The sequence below is a fragment of the Neodiprion pinetum genome, chromosome 5 (assembly GCF_021155775.2).
Source record: "Neodiprion pinetum isolate iyNeoPine1 chromosome 5, iyNeoPine1.2, whole genome shotgun sequence".
Lineage (NCBI taxonomy): Eukaryota > Metazoa > Arthropoda > Insecta > Hymenoptera > Diprionidae > Neodiprion > Neodiprion pinetum.
This window is the reverse complement of record NC_060236.1, coordinates 23,758,937-23,781,064: the sequence shown is the minus strand read 5'-3', so window position 1 is coordinate 23,781,064 and position 22,128 is coordinate 23,758,937. Positions and strand designations below refer to the sequence as shown.

General features: G+C 38.7%; 3 protein-coding genes across 6 annotated transcripts; 1 reads left to right on the top strand and 2 right to left on the bottom strand.

Moving 5' to 3' along the window:
• Positions 1-717: 717 nt before the first annotated feature.
• On the bottom strand, positions 718-6,787 carry LOC124219816 (85/88 kDa calcium-independent phospholipase A2-like). 3 transcript variants are annotated; one of them, XM_046627972.2, is made up of 4 exons: positions 5,622-5,710; positions 4,389-4,648; positions 4,216-4,306; positions 718-3,881 (listed from the first exon to the last, which is right to left on the bottom strand). In XM_046627972.2, the coding sequence occupies exons 2-4, from the start codon at positions 4,616-4,618 to the stop codon at positions 1,818-1,820; spliced, it is 2,385 nt and encodes a 794-aa protein (XP_046483928.1). In that variant the 5' UTR covers positions 4,619-4,648; positions 5,622-5,710; the 3' UTR covers positions 718-1,817. The 3 variants fall into 3 exon arrangements, with proteins under 3 accessions (XP_046483928.1, XP_046483930.1, XP_046483927.1); XM_046627974.2 differs by lacking the exon at positions 5,622-5,710 and adding an exon at positions 5,512-5,578; XM_046627971.2 differs by lacking the exon at positions 5,622-5,710 and adding an exon at positions 5,732-6,787 and having other exon boundaries at positions 719-3,881.
• A 1,540-nt stretch (positions 6,788-8,327) lies between these two features.
• On the top strand, positions 8,328-12,402 carry iPLA2-VIA (calcium-independent phospholipase A2 VIA). 2 transcript variants are annotated; one of them, XM_046627975.2, is made up of 3 exons: positions 8,328-8,997; positions 9,621-9,711; positions 10,104-12,402. In XM_046627975.2, exons 1-3 carry the CDS (start codon positions 8,771-8,773, stop codon positions 12,165-12,167), a joined length of 2,382 nt encoding a protein of 793 aa, XP_046483931.1. In that variant the 5' UTR covers positions 8,328-8,770; the 3' UTR covers positions 12,168-12,402. The 2 variants fall into 2 exon arrangements, with proteins under 2 accessions (XP_046483931.1, XP_046483933.1); XM_046627977.2 differs by having other exon boundaries at positions 8,328-9,001.
• Positions 11,806-21,506, bottom strand: LOC124218536 (platelet-derived growth factor receptor alpha-like). Its single transcript, XM_046625074.2, has 12 exons — positions 21,434-21,506; positions 19,788-19,991; positions 19,380-19,676; positions 18,861-19,160; positions 17,805-17,935; positions 17,580-17,730; positions 16,992-17,216; positions 16,747-16,903; positions 14,119-14,365; positions 13,684-14,015; positions 13,491-13,596; positions 11,806-13,316 (listed from the first exon to the last, which is right to left on the bottom strand). Exons 1-12 carry the CDS (start codon positions 21,504-21,506, stop codon positions 13,200-13,202), a joined length of 2,340 nt encoding a protein of 779 aa, XP_046481030.2. The 3' UTR covers positions 11,806-13,199.
• Positions 21,507-22,128: the final 622 nt, after the last annotated feature.

Genomic DNA, 22,128 nt, shown 5'->3' with positions numbered 1-22,128 from the left:
CAACTCTGCCGCTGGAACACCACAGTGGGCGCAAGCGCGCGACGATTTTCGGTTGTCACACCAAAGCCCATATGGGTAACTGTCATTACAGTCTTCAGTCAACGCATTACGTTACAAATGTCGAGAATCTGTGGCTTTATTATTGCAAGCATGGAGACTAGAGTACAGGAGTCCGATATTCATACATTTGAACCAGTATAAAAAATCCGCACAGTAAGGCTTGCGCTGGCTGACACTGAAAGGCGCTGATATCGCAAAGATCCGACGAGTGGTGGGGAAGGTTTCTCTCTGGTGGGGAGACTAGACCCAAGGATATTTCATTTCGGTCACGATCGATGTTTATATACATATATATATATTCCTACCAAGTTCACTTCAAAACTTTACGATGACAGCGATGCTTTGGATAAAATCTAAAACTACTAAACGACAAATTTTCGAGTATGATTTTTTCGTATGCTCCCCAATAGAGATCGGACTCCTGTACTCTAGTCCCAATGATTGCAAGATTTGGTTGGCTTTTTTAAGATTGAGCAAAAATGGCTGCATGATCAACCTCCGACCAAAAAAAGTCCAACTTGTTTGTTATTTTTTACTTTTCAGGTACGCATGTATGACAGCATCTAAATGGAAGCATTTATAATCGAGATATCGTCTTTATCTTGATGTTCCAGACTAGAATATCATACTTGCAGGTTTGACTTATAATTCATTTGAACAATTTTTGTTTTAATATTCTCATAAATTTATTCACGGTATAGCGAAATTTTTTGATAGAAATTTCTTACAAAACATTCAATTGTTAATGAACTTTAGTAAATATAATTGATTCCTTAAACTATTGACTTAAAATACAGTTAATAAAAAAGCCTTTTCAAGTTTTCGTTGTGTTGAATTCTTACAATTACACTTACTTGCTAATTGTACTTGCTCGTATGTATCACGGTTTCTGCACGGGACGTAAGTCTAGTGCATAATAAAGTAATCATCTTTTCATTAATCTCAATTATGTCATTCTTGGCCATTTGTAACAGAATGAAAATTAGTATGTTATTGTATTATGAGAATAAGGTCGAGTATATGTATATGTTGAGAAATTGCGGTACGGAGATATATTGAATTTTGTGGCTGCCAATATCATATAAAATGTATTCATGTAACGTATTCCTACACACTTGGAACTTTGTCTAAACCGTTAAATGATTATTATAAAAATTGACACTACATATACACCCCAAAAAGATTGTGAGTTGAGCTTGCTACCCAAGAGCTATTTGCAACTCTGCAGAAAACGGCAATGTAGTAAAACTTTAAAAAATTGATTTTCACAGCCTCTGATTAAAGAAAATCCAGCATTGTATTAAGAACCACTTTTCTCTCGATCTATAGTGAATTTCTTTATCATGGATTAAATCATACTGTTCTTATGAAATAGGACTAGAAAATAAATGCGGTATAGTGGAACAGAATAAATCAATCAATTTCAAAAATGATAAATTATTATATTAGATTAAAATTCTTTTGAACCGAGTTTCAATATTAATAAGATGACCAAGTCTACTTCAAAAGTTATCAAAGACTCTGAAAAAATTCTACAAAAAAGAAGACTTAGTGACTACCAAAACAGTTTAGTTATTTTTCACCTATTAAAATCAATAAGGTCACTTAGGATGCGCAGTGAAGTTGTGTAAAAATGATAGCTATGAAAATCAGAAGTGAGTTAAGTAGTCTCTCATTTAAGTAAGCTTGTTGCATGCGATGTGTTCTGACTAAAATTAAGACTCAAAATTTAGTTGTTTTAGTGGAACAAATAATCTTCACTGATCCTCTAATATAGCAGCCAGTTTCTTTACTTCATCCTGATGAGCGTACATGAATGCCTTGACGTCCCACATCATTTGAACAATCTTCTCATCGCTCTTTTCATCCATCGATATTTCCTCGGACATTTGAGGATTGAATCGGAAATAAGGGACACCGATCATCGAGCACCATGATTTTGCACGATCGACAAGGCGACCATCACTTGCCGTGGCTTGATCGACCAACAGAGTTCCCAACGCACTTAAGCCTTTGGCAACTTTCGGTGTGTCCCAAAGACTTTCCGGTATGAAGACGTCAATATTCTCAAGCTTTCGTACTGGAATGAGACCAGTGCCCAGTGAGACGACAAGAGAAATGGGTTTCACTTCGTCTGTTCTTCCAACAGCTTCAAGTGCCAGATTGTACTCATTTATTTCTGTGAGAGCATCCAGTGTAGGATTATTCGCTATTAATCCTCCGTCAAGAAACTTTCCAAAAGCTCTGAAGTATGAAGGAGCTGCTCCCGTGGCTCTAGCAGCTCGCCAAACGAGCTGACGCTCTGGAGGGAGTGTTTCCATGAACTTTCCACTAGGTGGAACACCGAGCAGGGTGTTCGGAGATTCGTAATTTCTGAACAAATGCAGATCCACTGGCATTCTGTCCGCCAACACCCCAGTTATCATCAATTTTGGGTGTTTAATTTGAGCCATTACTGTTTCAGTACCGACCGCATTTTTTAAAATGGTCTCCAAGCCTTCACTGTCGTAGGGTCTGTTGCCTACGAAAGCTTTATCCTTGACATCAAAGTATATCGCTACGCATTCTTTCAAACTCTTGCCCACTGCTAGACCTAGAGCTAAAATACCACCCGTTGAAGTCCCAGCAATCCAGTCGAAACATTCAACAATTGGTTTTTTGATCACAGATTCGATTTCTAACAAGATTTGCACCAAGACAAGCCCACGAATGCCGCCACCATCAAGGCACAACAGACGTCCACCGTTAAGTTTACGCTTGCCCTCCGAAGCCTGCTTTTTTGCACTCGCAGTAGATAGAACTTGATCTAAGACTGCTCTAGAAGCTGCTGAGGAAACCTCAGGTGGCGCTTCGCCGTTGAAGTTTTCATTGTGATTGCAGCCTATGTGGCATCCTTCCATCTCAGGAGGACATCGCCGTGCTCCAACAGCATGTAACATGTAAAGAATCTTTTTTCTGTCAGCGTTATCATTTATTTGAACGAGATGCCTGGGTGTTTCCCCTTTGTGATTTGCTATGTTGACGTCCGCGCCAAATCCAATGAGTGCTTGAACTATGACTGGAACAGCATGAACTACGGCGTGATGCAACGGAGTGTTTCCATCCTTGTCAACGATATCCACAGACGCCATTCGTGTCAGCAGAGCGACGACGCACTCTAGCTTTTTTTTCATTACCATAATGTGCAGGGCGGTTCTTCCATCAAAGTTGACAACATCGACGTCGCAATTCTGCTCTATCAAGGCGTTGATCGTTTCTTTACTGGTGGACCAGTGTAACGGAGTTCCACCGTATTTCATTTCATCCGAATTTAGGGCATCCGGCTTTTCGCGTAGGAAATCACCCACGTAACCAGGAGTTGTTGGTTTGCTCTCAACTGGAGGAATATTAACATCAGCCCCGATTAAAAGCAGAGCCTTAACAGACTCTGGTTTATTGGCATGGCAGGCAACGTGCAAAGGTGTGTGTCCACTACTGTTTCTGGCATTGAGGCTGTTTTGCGCACTTGGACCAAGGGCCATAATTATCTCTGCACTTGCATGCACCGCGTAATGATAGACAGTGTTTGCGTTGTGGTCCAAATGGTCCAGGGAACTCTTAGCTGCCATAAGCAACTGAACCATCTTTAAGTTGTTTGCTTGTATTGCGATTTGGAGAGGCGACACTCCTGATGTCTGATCACTGGTGTTTACATGGCTATTTACGGCTGCATAGACAAAAGCGTCATAAAGTGAAAGATGTGCCGCTAAGTGAGCCAAGGTCCATGTCGGATGATTTGTCAGGAGATCACACAGCTTACCGATCCCACTCGTGCTGCACAGCTAATTGTAAAATGAAAAAAAATAAACATTCAACTTTCGTTTGATACACATTTACAAGATGGTAAAAAAATATTCCCAAGATAATGTTTATTCAAGCAGCATTATTGTTTCTTTTAAATTGGCGTTTAAATACGTGCCAATGCCACGAGTGATTAAAGAAAAACACAGAATCACATATTTTCTCTTTCCGTCATATTACTATTTTTAGTAAATGAAACTTTATGTAGGTAAAAAAATAACCAAAGATAAGGCATTCGACAAATGATGTTTGCGAAGTGAATAAGAAATAAGTATGTGCATGATAAATAAATAGATCACATGAGATCACTCTTACATCTTTAGAGATTTGAACCAGGACAGGAACCTTGTCTTTGAAGACTGAGAAGAGCTTCTCTGCAGGTTCCAAAGTATTTGAGCGAAATATACTGAAAACATAAAGAGGAAAAAATTAGGTTTTAGTTAGTGCACTACAATTAGCAATACTTTCTGTATTAATACCAAACGCACCTGTAAAGCTGGTCAGGGTTCTTGGTGCAACTTCCAACCAGAACTATTTCATACTTTTCCTTCCGCTGGTTGTCCGGTCCATATAAATAGATCTTCCCTTGTCGAGACAATACTGTACGATTTTCATATTGCTCAGGTTTAACTTCTAAGACTTTGTTTGGCTTAGCATCCAGCCCTAAGATATTACGAAGAACTGCCGAATCGTTGGTCAAATTTCCCAGCCAGTCCATCTTTCTCAACAATTTTTAATGAAGAAAATTCTGTCAACAATACAATAAGAGTTTTCATTACAGGGGTGAAGAAACAACGCTGAACAAGTACCGATTGAAGAAAGTAAGTAAGTAGGTTTGTTCTAAAGTGGAAATAAATTATTTCCGTTCAATTTGTGCTTTTTCTTTCTATTCATGTACTTGGAGATAATTTTGCCGACTATTTCGTAAAATTTATCAAATTTCTAGAATTTGTTTATTGATGTTGAATATTCAGCCATATTGAATTGACCCACTTTGTGCTTGTAGTGATTTGGATTATCCAAAATCATCAAGGTAAAGTTTGTAATGTTAATATGATAATGCATTTTTAGGAAGCACCATTATTTTGTAACTTTTTATCTGAAGTTTACTAACTTCAACCAAGTCCGCAATCGCACTTGAATTAACAATTTCAAGCTAGTAATTGTAATAAACCACCAATGTGATTTGAAAATTTCTCATACGTGAACATTCAGTTTTGTCAAAAGGTTCTGTAAAAAAAATTAGCCACAAATTAAACGTTTATTTCACTTATGATTTCAATGGCAAAAAAAAGTGTTTTATAATTTGCAATGATTGCACGCTTCAGATTTAGGAACACGCAACAGCTATTTCAAAATGGTTATTTTTACCAATCCTGGTCTATGTTGAAAATACATTACTGTTGAGTAAACTTGTTGAGTTGAATCATTCAGTCGAGCTAAAAACGACCAAATCGATTTGTGGTATTTTTGGACAATCTATAATCCACTCCAATCAATATTGGGTGTCACATTACGAGCAATAAAACCAATTGATAAGCACTTGACTCAATTTCCTTAAATGATTATAATTTCAAACCTGCCTTCTATCGCTTTGTCTAGGTTACTTACTTTGTTCGCAACATCGTTTAAAATTAATTTGACTTATCAATGAATATATCAACTGTATGGAGAGTGAAAATACCAACAATATTCTTAATTAAATGCGGTTTTCTAATTACTTTGGTCGATATAAGTATTTCGTTGCTGGGTAACTTCATTCTATACCGCTTACGTTCACATTTACTTATCGTTAGTACACAATACACGTTTGCTGTACTTGAACACTCACCTTGCCTTTGAATTGTCACGGATTGTTATTTATTGGCAGCTGGCACTGCGTCAACGGTTTACTTTGGAGCTGCTTACTTCACACTGAACGTCTGAACGAGGATTTTGCGTGTCGCGTTGAGCTGACCGCTGAGTAGCGAATGTAGTGTGATTGCGTACAACTGCTACAAATGAAACGTCGATCGTCGCGCATTCGCTTATATAACTTTTATGCATCAGCTTTCAGGTCTTGACCAGTCTCAACTCCTATGGTCATTGGACATATCCGTTTAGTCACTATTGCCACCATACTGGTTATTGCAAGAACAAAGTTCAACGTTTATGTCATCCAGCCATTGGCTCATATACAACGTTCCAGAGACACGTCAGAAACTAGAAATTTCAGGAAACCCCCTCATCCTTGAATTAGTTAAGCAAACAAGTTAATGTATACATAAATAATATTTGGAATACCTGTTACAGTTGATTTTTTGTCGCACCAATTTTCTATAATCTTAATATGCGAACATGACATTACCAAAATTCTTCGTCAGTTGTGCATAATTTGCACACATATTCGGTGTTGCCTCTGCATGAGTTGATGATATAATATTTCGTGAGCTCGAATAGCACTGATGGCTCGCAGGTATAAAAAAAGTAACTACATTGTCAATATTACGTTTGCGGGCTATTCTTGTATCTACTTGTATATTCTTACATGAGGAGAATCCGCTGGGTTTAATGGAATTTGTTGGTGTATCGCTCTCAAGAAATTTAAAATATCTGCTGAATAGTCTTTCATTCAAATTGCTTGTTTAGATACATGCATTGATAGTTATTCGCTCTGATCAATTTTCTGCCACATCTTTTTTCACTAATTGCAACGATTAAACATCAATTTTTGGATTGGAAGGTAAATTTCATTCGATTTATTAAACATCTGGGGGCATGACGGTTAAAGCTGACAAAAATGAGTTGAAGATTGTGAGCGCGATGAGAATAGGCTTATTATAAAAAATGTGAATACGAAGAAACATTAATGAACATTATCACTAATTGGTAATTACTTTATAATCAACCTGTGCATGTTGAAACAATAAAATAAATATGCTTGGCTTTATAGGTTCACCTTAACTTGAGGATCACTTGTAAATTTTTGAAAACTGAAGTTACGAAACAGTGCATTTTTTTAAAAGAATTTCATTGTAACGTTTGTGGAAATCGCGTATTCTTTCTTCTGACGCACAAAAATGCTGCCGTCGGAAAAACCCAAGAGCTCTTGCCTAACAGTACAAAAATTAGCAGGCAATTACGTGTATAATATTCATGGCATATTGTATACAAGACAAGCAATTCAAATTGCTATAAGAATATATGGGCATAAGCCACAGTCTAAGCCACGAAAAAGTATAATAATACAGGTTTAAGCATATTTGAATGTAGTGGTCATCAATAAATTACGAACGATCGTAACCATTCTTGATTGCCTCGCAAGTTAATTGGCTTATAGCGATTAGATGTAGGCAAATTGATATTATAGTGACACGAGAATTGTTTTGTATAATTTCTTATACTGTTCAATTTATACTAACTGAGATAACTATACGCATATACATATAAATTTAACTTGTTAAATTTTTTAATTGGGTTAAACTGAAAATTTTGAATTTTTTCGACAAAAACGTTAAGTAGATACATTACAAAAATCAAATACTGAAATACAGAAGCGATGTGTTTTCTCTTTCATTATAATTGCAGAAAGGTTTTTAATTGTAAGAATATACACAGTCGAGTTTACTTCTTAGCAGTAATTATATGCTCTACTTTATGTTGTCTTGGCATGATTTACAGAAATTTCATTTGCTAATGGGCAATTCCAATAACGGTACGATGTGACAAATCGTGTATATAGTTGTATGGATTATGACAGTTGGTGGTTTGACATAGTAATTTTGTAGGACATCCAGTTTCCGCAGATAAAAGGAAGTTATAAGTGCGATGAGAAAAAACGCTGTGGTTTGAGATATTAAACGTCAAACAGAATTATGTAACTATCAAATATATTATACAGTCTAGTTAAAAAATTTGAGATCAAAAATTATCCGAAGGCGCAACAGCTTCAGGGATACGTAAAAATTGACGGAATTACCGCAAAATCGAAGCAGCATATGACGGTTTCTTTATTCTCGTATACAGATTTGATCCGTGGAAGAGTCTCCACATATACCCTTCAAATAATATATAGAGTTCTCCTGCTTTTCACTTGAATAAATAAATACTGCACACATTACGTGACGAATTGTCAACTTAATGATTGTGAGTTATAATTTTGTCTGACTGAAGTATAATGTCATGTGAATATTGTCATGAATCATCGGTGAATTGATTTATAAAAACTGTAATAAGCTGTTTTTTAATTAAAATTTGAAGAATAATATATCATAGCAACCTTGGATATTTGAGAAAAAATTTTACACCTTTTATATGTTTGGAAAATTTGGTCTTTTTAAGTTATCGACTGGATTCACGGCGTACAATTAATTATTCCTATTGAACTTTCATCACTTATTGACCAGCCTGTACGCCCAACACATTCGTAAGTAGGGAAACCCCCACCCGAGGCTGCGTTGAAATCGAACTATCGACGTGAAGTTGGTCCGCGAAATCAAAGAACTGTCAAAAATAAACGGCCGTTACTTCGGGTTCTCACGTATTGCATCATGTATAAGCACAAAGGTTAAATTCAAAATCAGGTCGATCAATGTTACACTCGCGTCGTAATTCAATGTGTCTCAGTGTCTGTCGCATTATTTTTATTCAAATGCTGAAAATAATTACTCCCCGGAGTTGAACTTTGGAACGATCGACACTGTTTTTATGAGTCGAGAGTAAAGAATAAAGAGTAAAGATAAGAAGATTAATTATGAAGTCTCTGATCGTGAACTGTAGCAATTCACCGAAACTCTTGTCAGCCGAAGAGAGTAGTCTCCGGAACATAACCTAAAATCAGTCGATGTTGCGATAGCACAATTAGTCTAATTTTTTAATATTTATCGCAAAAATGGCATGGCTAGGAGCCATAGCCAGCGGCCTAGTCCTTCGCAATATTCTCGGATCAGAAACTCCCCCCAACAAAGTCTTGGAAGTCAAACCTGAGCAGTATGGAAACCGCACAATATACTGTCGAGAGGATGGAATCGTTTTATATGGTCCGGACAACCGGAATAAAGAAAAGTTTGAAATTGTTCTGCACAGACCTTGCACCGAGACGCTACATCAGGCCTATAGGTTTGTGAATCGCTAGTACTTGAAACAATATTACTTTTCCTGAAATTGTACCGTTCGTAACACAGAATTACGATGCGAAAAAAACATCTTTCAATGCTATCTGTCTTATGAATAAGTTTTTTCAATACATGTAATGAGCAATGTGATTTCCGTCTAATGTTTCATAATCTATATTTGAAATGTCACGCCCAGTTTACACTCGAATTCAATTAGCCATGGTTCAGTGCCAATGCGCTACAAATCCTGTGCTTACATTGTCTTGAAGTTACCTGACAAAACTAAGTAGTATTGATTTGCATTTAGATTACAGACCTTCACCAAATGTAGATCAATTGAAATTGGTATTCAATAACATGTACCAGAGCTATGAATGACGTATTACAAACTTTTTGTGATTTTTATAAATATTGAGTAATTTAGTTCAATAATACGATATTCTGTAATACAAGCATAATTTGTCATTTCGCTATAGCTGTTAAGGCGGATAAGGACAAATTACAACCAAACTATTATGTCAGTAGTGACAGTTTTAACTATACCTCTGTAAAAAATGTCTGTCAGGTTGATCAAAAACGAAATTCATGAAAAAAAGTACAGATAATTTATATATTTTTAATTTTCAGTCTTCTGCGGTCGGATACTTTGGAACCAGCAGAAAATATCTTCACTGTCTATAAAGACAAAGTTCCCATTCTTGTACAAATTTCTAGAGAGGTGAGGGCTTGGATAATTTATCGAAACAATCATCGACTCCAGCAATTTTATAATTTTTTCTGCATGGTTCAACAGAAACTTTCCCAGCTATCAAGGGTTAAGCCATACATGGATTGCAATGATTATTTATACATTTTTTCATGCACTAAATTATTTTAATTACCTAACATTTGATGTGAAATGCTCTAAACTCTTGTTCTCAAGCAACAGTTTAATGTTGAAAAGTCCTCTCATTCTCCAAGTGTCTATGTGAGATCCTTTCTAATTTTTTTAAATATTGAATTGAGTTGACATAGAAATCGAACAATTTTATTATTTGTACATTCTGGTATTGAAACGATGCAATGTTCTTTTACCATGGACTAAATCTTGCTTATGTTTCTATGAGTTAGCTGTGCAACGCAAATGGGATTCGTCGGCTATGCGACGTACTTACGGATCACCCAACATGGACCCTCGCTCATCTGGCAGCCCATCTTTTGCTGTATGACGCACTGCACCATACAGCAGTGAACAGCCACCTGAACAGCAGCGACCCAGCAACAGGAATGTCGCCACTTCAAGTAGCGGTTCAAACGAACAACTTGAGGATGGTTCAAATGTTGGTAGCAGCTCAAAGTTCGCTTGAGCATTTGGACCACAATGCCAACACGGTTTATCATTATGCCGCCAGTTCAACCAAGGATATAATCCTTGCACTCGGTGCCGGTTTGCCAAACAGTCTCAACAGTCGAAACGGAAATGGGCACACGCCGATGCATGTTGCTTGCCTCTCTGATAAGCCAGAGTGCGTTAAAGCTTTGTTATTGATTGGAGCAGACGTAAATATTCCCGCAAGCGAAGGACAGCCAACGAGCCCTGGATATGTTGGTGACTTTTTGCATGATAAACCAAATGCTCTGCATTCTCAGGATATGAAATTTGGCGGAACTCCTTTACACTGGTCCTGCAGTCGAGAGGTAATAGACGCCCTGATAGAAACGAACTGTGATATCGATGCTTTGAATTTCGATGGCAGAACCGCACTGCATATCATGGTAATGCGGAAGAGACTGAACTGTACCGTGGCTCTGCTGAGCCACATGGCGTCTGTAAACATCGTCGATAACGAGGGAAACACTCCTTTGCATCTGGCCGTCACTCAGGCGACGCCATCTATAGTTCAGGCTCTACTTGGCTTTGGCGCGGACATTGATGCGACGAATTATAAACGGGAAACCCCGCGGCATCTTACTCCCATTGAAGCCAACGCCGACGGAAGCAAAGTACTCTACATTCTTCACGCTGTTGGAGCACAGCGGTGTCCTCCGGACATGGAAGGATGCCATATAGGATGTAAACACCTTGAAAACTTTGACGGAGAAGCACCGCCTGAGCCCCCAACGTCAGTTCCTAGAACAATCTTAGATCAAATGCTCTATGTTGCTGGGATGGAGGAACTGGCTTCACAGAGGAAAAGAAAGGTGGAAGGTGGACGTTTGCTTTGTCTGGATGGCGGAGGTATAAGGGGCCTGGTTTTGGTACAAACCTTATTAGAAATTGAGTCAGTCATTAACAAGCCAGTGATTCACTGCTTCGATTGGATCGCGGGCACTTCGACGGGCGGAATATTGGCTCTCGGCTTGGCGACTGGTAAGACTTTGAAGGAATGTCAAGCATTGTACTTCCGGATGAAAGAAAACGCGTTCGTGGGTCCAAGGCCCTACTCCAGTGAGGGACTAGAGAACATTCTAAAGTCCGCACTGGGCACTCACACGTTGATGTCTGATATCCAGCACCCTAAATTGATGATAACTGGCGTTTTGGCAGACAGAAAGCCCGTAGATCTGCACTTGTTCCGGAATTACGATTCTCCAAGTGTTGTGCTCGGCGTTCCGCCCAGTGGCAAGTTCAAGGAAACATTTCCACCAGATCGCCAGCTTGTCTGGCGAGCTGCTAGAGCGACGGGAGCGGCACCATCGTACTTCAGAGCTTTTGGACGATTTCTTGATGGAGGATTGATAGCGAACAATCCGACACTAGATGCGATGACGGAAATACACGAGTACAATTTGGCATTGCGAGCCATGGGCAGAGAAGATGAAGTGAAACCTATTTCTTTGGTCGTCTCTCTGGGGACTGGGCTTATCCCGGTATCTCAGTTGAGGGAAATTGATGTCTTTCGACCTGAGAGTCTTTGGGATACGGCTAAACTTGCCATGGGAATGTCTGCATTGGGAACTCTTCTGGTAGATCAAGCTACGGCGAGTGACGGTCGTGTTGTGGATCGCGCGAGAACCTGGTGCTCCATGATTGGCGTTCCGTATTATAGATTTAGTCCTCAAATGTCGGATGAAATTCCGATGGATGAGCGAAGTGATGAGAAGCTGGTCAACATGATCTGGGAAGCAAAGGCATTCATGCATGCCAATCGGGATCAGGTGAAAGAGTTAGCATCTGTTTTAGGTTGCCACTAGTCAATAATACTTTTATTTATTTCCAACTTCGTTTACTTTATTCAATTCCAACGCCATAACGGAATCTGTAGTTACCGATTATGTATGTAAGTATCTTATGTATTGAAATTATTTATGTTTCGATGTGAAAATGCTGATAATATAATCGTATTCATGTCGTTGTTAATGAAGTTTAAGCAGTGCTGGCCCGTGATTGAAATTTATCATGTAACGAATAAAACATTGTTCCCTGTGACGTTTATTGTCTTGTATTTTCTGGACGTACTTCGCGTATTGAAAAAACTGTGTACAGCGTGCTTTTACCTAGACTTGAGATTTGAATAGATGAATATTAGAAAATCTGAAAGTTCACTGATTTTGTGAACTGATCACAGTGTCAAATTTGAATGTACGTGTTGTTACGAAATGCGCTTTACTGTCGGCAACGTAACGCGACAGAGGTAAGTACTGTAGAACGGTCGTCTCATTGTTGAAGTCATCTTACTTACCACTTTTTCCTATTTTATTTATTTATTTTTGTATAATCTTCTTACGTTTTAGGCATTAAAATTCTTCTATCATAAGAATTTTTTCAAAAAGTTCAAACGTAATTATTTCTAATTTCTTAGCTTGTACCATGTTACCCAAAATTCTTCAGATAGCTCCTTTTGATCAGTTAGTGAAGTGATGATGGAGTCAATCTGATTAATCATGAACTAGTAAACCTACTGAAAATGACCATGTCTTGAATCATATAATGCTATGACTGAAATTGACGTGTAATTTATTATATGATACATCTTGTAAATTAGAGAAAAATGTATAAAAATGACGTAATGCATCACGAAAACACGAATCATAAAAATTTTTGATATAGCATATTTCGTGATTCGTGCTTTTGTAATTTATTACGTGATTTTGTATATATTTTTCTCGAATTTACAAGATAAATCTTGTGATGAATTACACAATGATTTCAGTTGTAACATCTTATGAATCATCACATGAACATTTTCGGCAGGGAAGGCGTTTACGGTGACATTACGGTTACGTTCAAAGCCGAGTCTCTTCACAGACAGCAGGTTCATCGCCGTGCATCACGGTCTCCCTCTCACGTTTCCAGGCATCAGCGTACATCTCAGTGTAAGGATTGCCCAAGTCAAGATAATACTAAAACGTGTTTCCACAATGAGTTGATGAAGACTGATTACGGTGAATGTGAGGTAGATTTTTTGAGCTATCAATGCAGCTGTAAATCGTGTCTCACAAACCTAACACGATCACGCGTGAATTTGTATACAACAGGGTACAAGAGATACTAAGTTCAAAAAACATCTCGCTTACCGATTTCACGTGCTCGTCTATCATCTCAGCAACTTTCCAGGCGAGAGATTCGAACGAAGGTCGTTCCGATGGTTCCTCCTTCCAGCAGCTTGACATTAAATCGTATCTAAAAAGAGAACGAAACGGAAGTAACAAATTTCACAGAATCGACACAAAACCACATGACGGTGTGAAATCACCGCTCGACACTCACAAACTCTGAGGCGCGTACTCCGGTCGCTCCATACGATAACCGTCGATCAGAGTTTGGCACATATCGTGCGGCCTTATCCCGTGATACGGAGTATTGCCAAGTGAGAAGAGTTCCCACAAGACGACTCCGTAGGACCAAACATCCGATTTCGTTGAAAATACTCGATCTCTGAGAGACTCGATAGCCATCCACTTCACCGGAAGGGGACCACCCTCGTTGTTCTTAAAGTTCTCTTCGTCACGGAGAGACTTCGACAGGCCAAAGTCGCATATTTTTACAACATTATTATCCGAGAGGAGAATGTTTCTGGCCGCCAAGTCCCCGTGCAATATCTGATACGAAATTCATAAATGACTCACATCATTGGCAAAATTTGCACGAAATGTAACAATTCATGAACAATGCAAAAAATCCTTATTGCAAATTTTCACCGACCTTCTTTGCACTGAGATACTGCATGCCACGTGAAATTTGCCAAGCCCAACACACCAAGTCTCGCGTGCGTATCGGATCTGTATCGATTCCGGTGTAATCGCCCGGGTATCTCAAACTCAGCTTTGGTTCCTCTGATTCCGTGTCAGTCACGACGCCGTCTGCTGTCACACCTACGCAGCTAGAATCACTGCCATCACTGGATTCGCCTACCTCTAGATTTTCATTGCACCGTGGCCCTGATCCTTCACTGTGGGGAAAACAAGAAAATAATACGAAGGTTGAAAGCAAGGACCTCGTCATTTGCTATTGGTTTGTACGTAAACTCACTGATGCGGCGTCACACGAGTAACTTGGCCAGTGAGGTTCGATTACCGTTTTCGGGAAATGTATCACAATTCTACTATCAAATTGTCTACTATCAAACCTATCAAAATTTGATAGATTAGCATCATCGACATTCGAAAAGAATGTTCTGAACGTGTCATTGCGTGCTATTTGCAGTGCCCTCCAGTGGACAAAATTTGATATTTAACTCACCAAATAATCCGAAGTGAGAATACTTTCGCGAAAAATGTTGTTCTGTGCGTAAAGAAGCTACCTGCGAAAGTTTGCCACCGTATCGTTGCTGTGGCGGATGTTTGAACAGTTAAGTTTTCAAATTACAATTTTTTACCAAGAACTCTCTGGTTTCTATTCTTATAGAGAAGGATATCGATAGAAACAAGAAACACGAGGTAGTATTAGGTAAAATGCTTGATGACATTCTTTGGTATCCCCGAAAACCCGGCACTGCAGAAAAGTACTTTCTTAATAATTGACGACGCCGGACAACCGGATCGAAAAGAATTCTAAAGTTGAATATGAGAGCTTATTAATGAACCTGAAATCGACGGTAAGGACTCGTCTTTTATATTATTTATCGATGTACGAAATAACGTGTTATGAAACTTCCCACCTTGTTTACATAAATTGATATAACTTGACGAATGTCCAAGAGGAAAATTTTGCGAATGATGGATCTTGATTTCATAACAATACCCTCAAAGTCTATGTGGTGACAAATGATAATTGAATTAATTTGAAAAAAAAATTGATTTATGGAAAATTTTAATTTTCAGGAAAATTGATTCTCTCTTCTCAATATTCAATTGGAAGTGACGGTGCATTTCTTTCGGACCACTGATCGAGATTCCAATTGTATGAATCTTAAAACTTGCACTGTCTCCTTTCAAACGGCGTTATTGGGTTTACGATAAGACATCGATGAACAGATTTTCGTAACACATTTTGACATTTTTAGGGTAACTTTTCGAAAGTAGAATCCATGCATCGCAACATTTTTCTGTTGAAAATCCATCAAGTTACATCAATTTATAAGGAACCGACGAAAAGTTTGACAACACTTTACTTTATACAAATATCGATAAAAAATATGGAAAACGGGTTATTACTGTCTATATCAGCTTTCTGAGTAACTTATTCGCATACAACATTCTTCTTGATATTTTCGATTCAGCGACATAGAAGTGAAATAACAGCGAATTGGTACTCAATACTTAGTTCTCAGTACTTCACTGCAGAGCCGGGTTTTCGACCATTCGTTAGGAAAATTGTAGCGCCTGCAATTTTCACGATGTGAAAAAATGTGGGAGGGCTTATTCATGTGAAAGTACGTCGTCTACCTGCTTTGTTTTGTTACTTTTTCTTTGAGAATAGAATGAAAGAGTTATTGGTCATCGGTGTGTTCAAAATAAAAAGGGACTAAATTCCCCGAACTCGCATTCATAGTTAAGGTCAGGTCGATTTTGAGAATTCTCATTTCAGTTTATTGCCAAGAGAATTATTTTTCATTTGTATTTTTCGATAATTGAGTATCATTTTCTTTGAAGGGAGGCCGACTTCAGTTAATTTTTTTGTTCAGTTAAAAACCTTTCAGTGGTAAAATCAAAAATTTATGTCGTCATTACTAGCAATTGATATAAATATTTTTCAGCAGTAAAGTATTATTGTATTTTTTGGGGGCTTCGTCCGACGAGCCCTTCCACGCCCACGTACCCGACCTTATTCTTCCTGCCTTTATTTTCGCGATTTTCGTACAATTTATTCCAATTTCACGGCTCGTAGGGGAAAAAATATTGTTTGCATAACGAGCGTAACAATTTTCACCATCGCGCGATCTCGCTGGCACTCGGGGTGTGAAACCGTGGCTTACTCTCTATATACGAAAAGTACTATTTCGTGAGAGTTCACTCATTTCAAATTTTTGGTGGGTAAGGCCTATTTGTCAGCTAGATTTCTTTCACTTTTCAGCACTAGTGGTGAATTGTTACGAACCTCTGCGATCGGCTCACACTCTGTCTACGTGATTCAAATAACTATGGTGAATAGTTATGAAACTATGGTAATCAAAAGATCATTCAATTTCCATGCTCACTTGCAGTCAGCAGAAGTAACGAAATCTTCACGATGAAAAATAGTTCGCGGGACTAGCAAATTGTAGCGTAAACATATTTTAGAACTGTTTCAACATTAACACATAAATTTGCTGGTCAAGCAAATGAATCACTTTCTCGCTGCACAGTGTCAAATATTCGTTTCCCCAGTTTTGGATCTATTGATGTAATTTACCTCTGATCGTTGGGTTCGATCACATCTCCAACTTGGTTTTGATCACGGATCTCTCCAGTATCGGCATCCAATTGATTTACAAAGCGACGTCGATGACGCAACAAGTAGTCATGTAGATTTCCGAAACGACAGAATTCTACGATAACGAACAGCTGGCCTGTCCGCATATTCATCAAAACATGATTTATATTACTGTAACGTCAGCCCAGCACGTGACATCGTCTATATCATTTCACAACGCTCACCGTATTCTAGATTTTTCGTGCAGGCACCGAGAAGACTGACGAGGTTCAAATGTTCACCGAGGTAGCAGAGGATCCTGAGTTCTCTAAGAAGGGCTGTCATGCAGTCCAGACTGGCTGTCGCTCGGACCGTCTTTACAGCGACTGTTGTCACAACTTCCCGACTGCGAATGGTCTTCGCCTGTCCTTTTCTCACCACTCCGAATGCCCCGCTTCCCAGTATGTCACCTGAAGAACAAAGTAAATGCACAATCAACCGCCGCTCAATATCAAAGTATAGAAAGGTATATGTGTCGACATCGACATTCCGTACTAATTCCAATGACGAAGTATCGAAGCGAGGGTTGTGTTTGTAAAATCTAGTTAAACGTCGTTCAGTTTTCGACGTTATCAAACTCTATGATTGCCACATGGTTTTGATAATTTTCAGTTTGCAGTTGATACCTCACGAAATAGTTTCAAGTATTCACACCTGAAACTTGGATGTTTCATGAAGTAGAATGATTTCGACAGACTGGCGGAAAGTCTTGGAATACGGGAATTGATTTACACAATAAAGTTGCATTTGCAAGGGTGAAAAATTTCCGATACCCAGTGTAAGCAGACTTCGAGGGAACTCGTATTTCTTCAAGTACGGCAGTAACTCAGCCTGATCACTCACAGCCACATCTGGATTCAAAGTCACTGAATTTCCGTTATTGAAGTAGTCGAGTCTCGCTTTGATCAATTTCCGTTTTATACTCTGGAAAGAAGTATTTCACATGTCAGCTGAGAATACCGTTGTTGCTCTCGTCGGAGCTGATTTTTTTCTGGTACCTGTTTCCAAAGTTTCCAGGCAGCCAATATGCTCATGACGATAATTAGTATCAGTGCCGAGGCAATAAGCCATATTCCAACTTGAATCATGTTCCCGTCATTTTGAGTATTTTTTAGCAACACTGGAACACCTACGGTCATTCGATATTTGCCACAATTATTGGTCGTATAAAACGGCGAACGAAGGCGTCAAACTAACAGGCGGTACGTTGTTTTGAGGATGATAAACATGTAATTTTAGCGATGAAATGCATGACTGACTTTGAAATTCTGATTTTACTACAGGGAGACGTGGATAAATACGTTTTAACGTTCCGTTTTTCTGTTTCCAGAGGAGCAAAGAAGTTCTTGTAATCACCCTGGAAATTGAAAGCTGAGATCTCTGTATAGACCTCGACCTGTGTGTGTGTGTGTGTGTGTACAAATAAAGCTATTAGTATTTTGGCTTAGGTCAGTTCAGTACTTTCCGATTTATTGGAACAAAAAAAAAAAAAAATGTGAAATTGAAATAAAAATTACGATATCATGAGAATGGATCAACGGATTCGAATGAAAATTGGTATAACCAGGTTTTTTGGATCGCTGATCACGAATATGAAGTCAAATTTCCAAAATGTAAAATTGGCATATTCAGTATGCTGAAATTGAATAAAAAATTTTTAGATCTTCAAGAAAATTGGTACAATAAGATTTTCCAGGTCGCTGATCACGAGAGACGATGAGATGATCATTATTGGTACGACTATTATTATTTGAGGTTGTAACGAGTTTGAAGATGCAGTTCTACAGAATGGCTCATAGTCTGCCCAAACCTACTTGTGCACAGTTCAACAGTTGTGTTTCAAGTTTCATGCAAGCATCGTGGATCACCGCTTGAGGATACGTAAGTACTGGAAAGCTACAATGAAAGCTTAAGAATATCTGAAACCGCCATTTAAGGCAAAGCTTCGTGAATCACACGTTGTACTCTGACTTTCAATTCTTCCGCACGCGTCAAGAATGTGGGAAATCAAATAAATGACAGCATAAATTTGTAAGAAATTCCAATTTTCGTACCTGGCGTTCGAGCTTTGATCGGAACACTCGGATCACCACAATTCATTCTGTACTTCCCACAGGCTGCCACCTGAATTTGAAACTCAACGTCCTGCCTCAGTTTCACAAATGTGTAAAAGTTTGTGGTTTCATTTAGAAATACTGAATTATCCGCATAATACGGAGCAGACAATATTGGATGGTAGTAATGAATGGTTGGACCCTTGTACGAATCTTCGGGTGCGTTCCACTTGATAGTTATTGAATCGTTCGTCGATTCGTTCACAAAGACATTTGGGGTGAACGCTGGGTTCACATCATCTTGAGGAATCATTGAAAAGAGTTCCAGTTGTTATATTTTCTATGATTAGGTTGTACATATACATATAATTCTGAAGACGTAACATTTCTGCACCATGTAATTTTAAATATGGCAACTGAATTCAGAAACTTCTGTCGATATGTTCGATGGAATTTTCTATGGCAACACGTGAAAATCTAAATTTCATTAAAACAAGCTGATCGAAATAGTTCACACACCTGCAAACTCCGTAGTTACACCAGTCACAGTGGTGCTTGGGTACTTATTTCGACATTCGTCAATTGAACAAGCTTCTACTTGGATATTATAGGCACCAAACCAATATAGTTTATGAAAAACGTAACTCAGCACCGATGCTTTTTCTGCCCGCAGTATGTCAACAAGAACTTTATTTTGAATCCGAGCATTGTAGAGGCTGATATAACCTTCCAGTTCCAGTGGAGGCGCAGTCCATTCAATCGCTATCGAAGAATCAGTTACCTTGACAACCGTAATGACTGGAACGTATTCGATATCTGCACAGAAAGTAAAGTCTTTCACTATATTATCCATCATGAATAGAGTCTGTTAAAGACAATGGTTTCAAAGTGTGTAAATATGCCACAATCAGATTGAATTGAGTGTACCTCGTTCTAACGTCGTAGCCGACTTAAATTGATCCACCGCGCCATACTTGTCAGAAATCGTGTTTTTTATTATGTAGGTAGTCTCTTCTTGTAATCCATGAATAACGTGATAACTAGGAACCTCGTTCGACGAATATGATGTTGCGTGTTGCCATTGAGTCGTACCATTCAGTAAATACTCGATAACGTAGTGACTGTATAAACCTTCAAAAGGATAATAATTTTCAAACCCAGGTATCAAATAGACTCGAACTATCTTCAGGTAGATGCGATCTTTTCCAACAGCTCGGACATTTTGGTTGGATTCCTCTTCCCTAAAGGTCCGTAAAAAGTGTATTACACTCTCAGTTCGTCGCTTGCTATCACCTGCATCCGCACTGCATCTGTATACCATTCCGTGATATTCTAATGTCACGTTTGCTATTCCAAGCGTTATCACGACGTATGTTTCGTTGATACGTGAAATATTCGAAAAATTGCTCTCGCTCCATTCGACTTGATGGATATAACGTTGTATCCACTTAAAATTCGTCAACGAAGATCCCGTTATGTCACAGTAAAGTGTTGCTGGTCTGTTCCTTTCCACCTGAACGACACGGTACATGAACTTCGATGCAGCTAAATTAAATATTAGACTCATTTCATTCCAAGCACGCTCTACCTTAATGTTGATTCACATCAGACTTACGTATACAATACACATAATATTTTCATTCTATTCGAGGTGATTATGTAGTAAAGAAAATTGCGCATTGTGACGTGCATGTCGGCAAGTCCGGATAAAATGTTCAACCTCTTAAACTGAACCGGGATTTGAACCCGGGACCTTTCGTTGAGCTACCCAGGCTGCTGCCTAAACACCCGCTCGGACCGCCACCCGACTAGCTCGAAGTATGCTGACTCGGAGCATACTCGTATACGAGTATACAATCATTGCTTCATACGCACTCTACCAGCGAATTTCATCCATTTTTTTCTTCACGTCAAAATCGCGTAAATCTACTCTGCGGTACCACGGAAAGACCTTCGCAGGTAAAAATGCCTTCTGTAAATATCGTGATACCATTCTGTGGATCACTAGGAGGATGGTTCTTACGTTGGTTATGTCGATATTTTTTCGCACTCATCCCCCCAAAAGTACTCGACATACATGGAAAAAAATCTGGCCAAGTTCCCGAGTTCTTCCGACAACTCCAACATGCCCTGTCAAGCAGTCGAATTTTTACCTGGAAAAATGTATGCTTTTTCAAAGTTTTTTAAGAAAACTGTTGATTCAAAGCACTTGACTCCTTCGATAAAATAATAAGTTTCCAAACATCTCGGTCAAGTCAGTCATGAAAAAAAACTTATTTCAAATTTCTCAGTTCTCTTCTTTTTTCTGAAAAACCAATTGAGATTGAGGTCGAATACTTTCAGAATCTTGGGATTCCAATAGTACCTACTTGTCCATGAAATGTTATTAGGATATTCGATGAAGACATTTTTACCCTGTTCATCCCACGTATGGCCTTGACTCACAATGAGAGTAAGGTCAATTCAGAATGTTATTTCCTCCAAAGTATCAATAAAACAAACTCATCAGCTCCGCGGTTGAGTTACCGAAACGATACTTGATGGGAATTCAATTCGGCCGTGTTCCGACTCACCTGGATTGGTCTCCAAAATGGCGAAAAATAATGAAAGTCGCATCAAGATCAGGGCCAAATCGCTGCGTTCCATGGTTGTCGTTCACACTTCAAACCGTATCCCTGACTTATTGACGAACCATTCTTGTTCAATATGGAACTTCGTTCACGATTAATTGTCTTCTACATTGCAATAATTTGTACAAATCGTACCATTCTTACAGTTTCTAGTTTGTACCACACGTTTTTCTTCATAAAATGCGCTTACTCTCATCGATGATGAAAACGGCTTCCGAAATCCTGTCAGTGACTGACGAACCTCGGTCACAGCGCAGCGTGCACTGACCAAACTGAATTGTAATAATCGAGAAAGGAACTGAAACCGCAAACCATTTTCGAACCACATTTACGAATAACAGAAAAGTACTCAGTTCTTGTGGTTGTAAGATCGGTATCGTAAAATGTTCCCTGTACGAACGAGTAAAGAAACTATTACAGTTACAATATCGTGATATGAATGCTCTCAGTGCATGACAAGATAATATTCCTAAATTGTAGCATTGCAATAATTTCAGCATTTCCAAAGAATTAAACCTGTCGTCCAATACAACATTTTGTGATAATGGAAATAGTTTATTCCATGCCGACGTTATATGAATTTATTGTAATCCTGCAACTGATATGCTGTACGTTTTCTTACTGAGATTACTTGATAC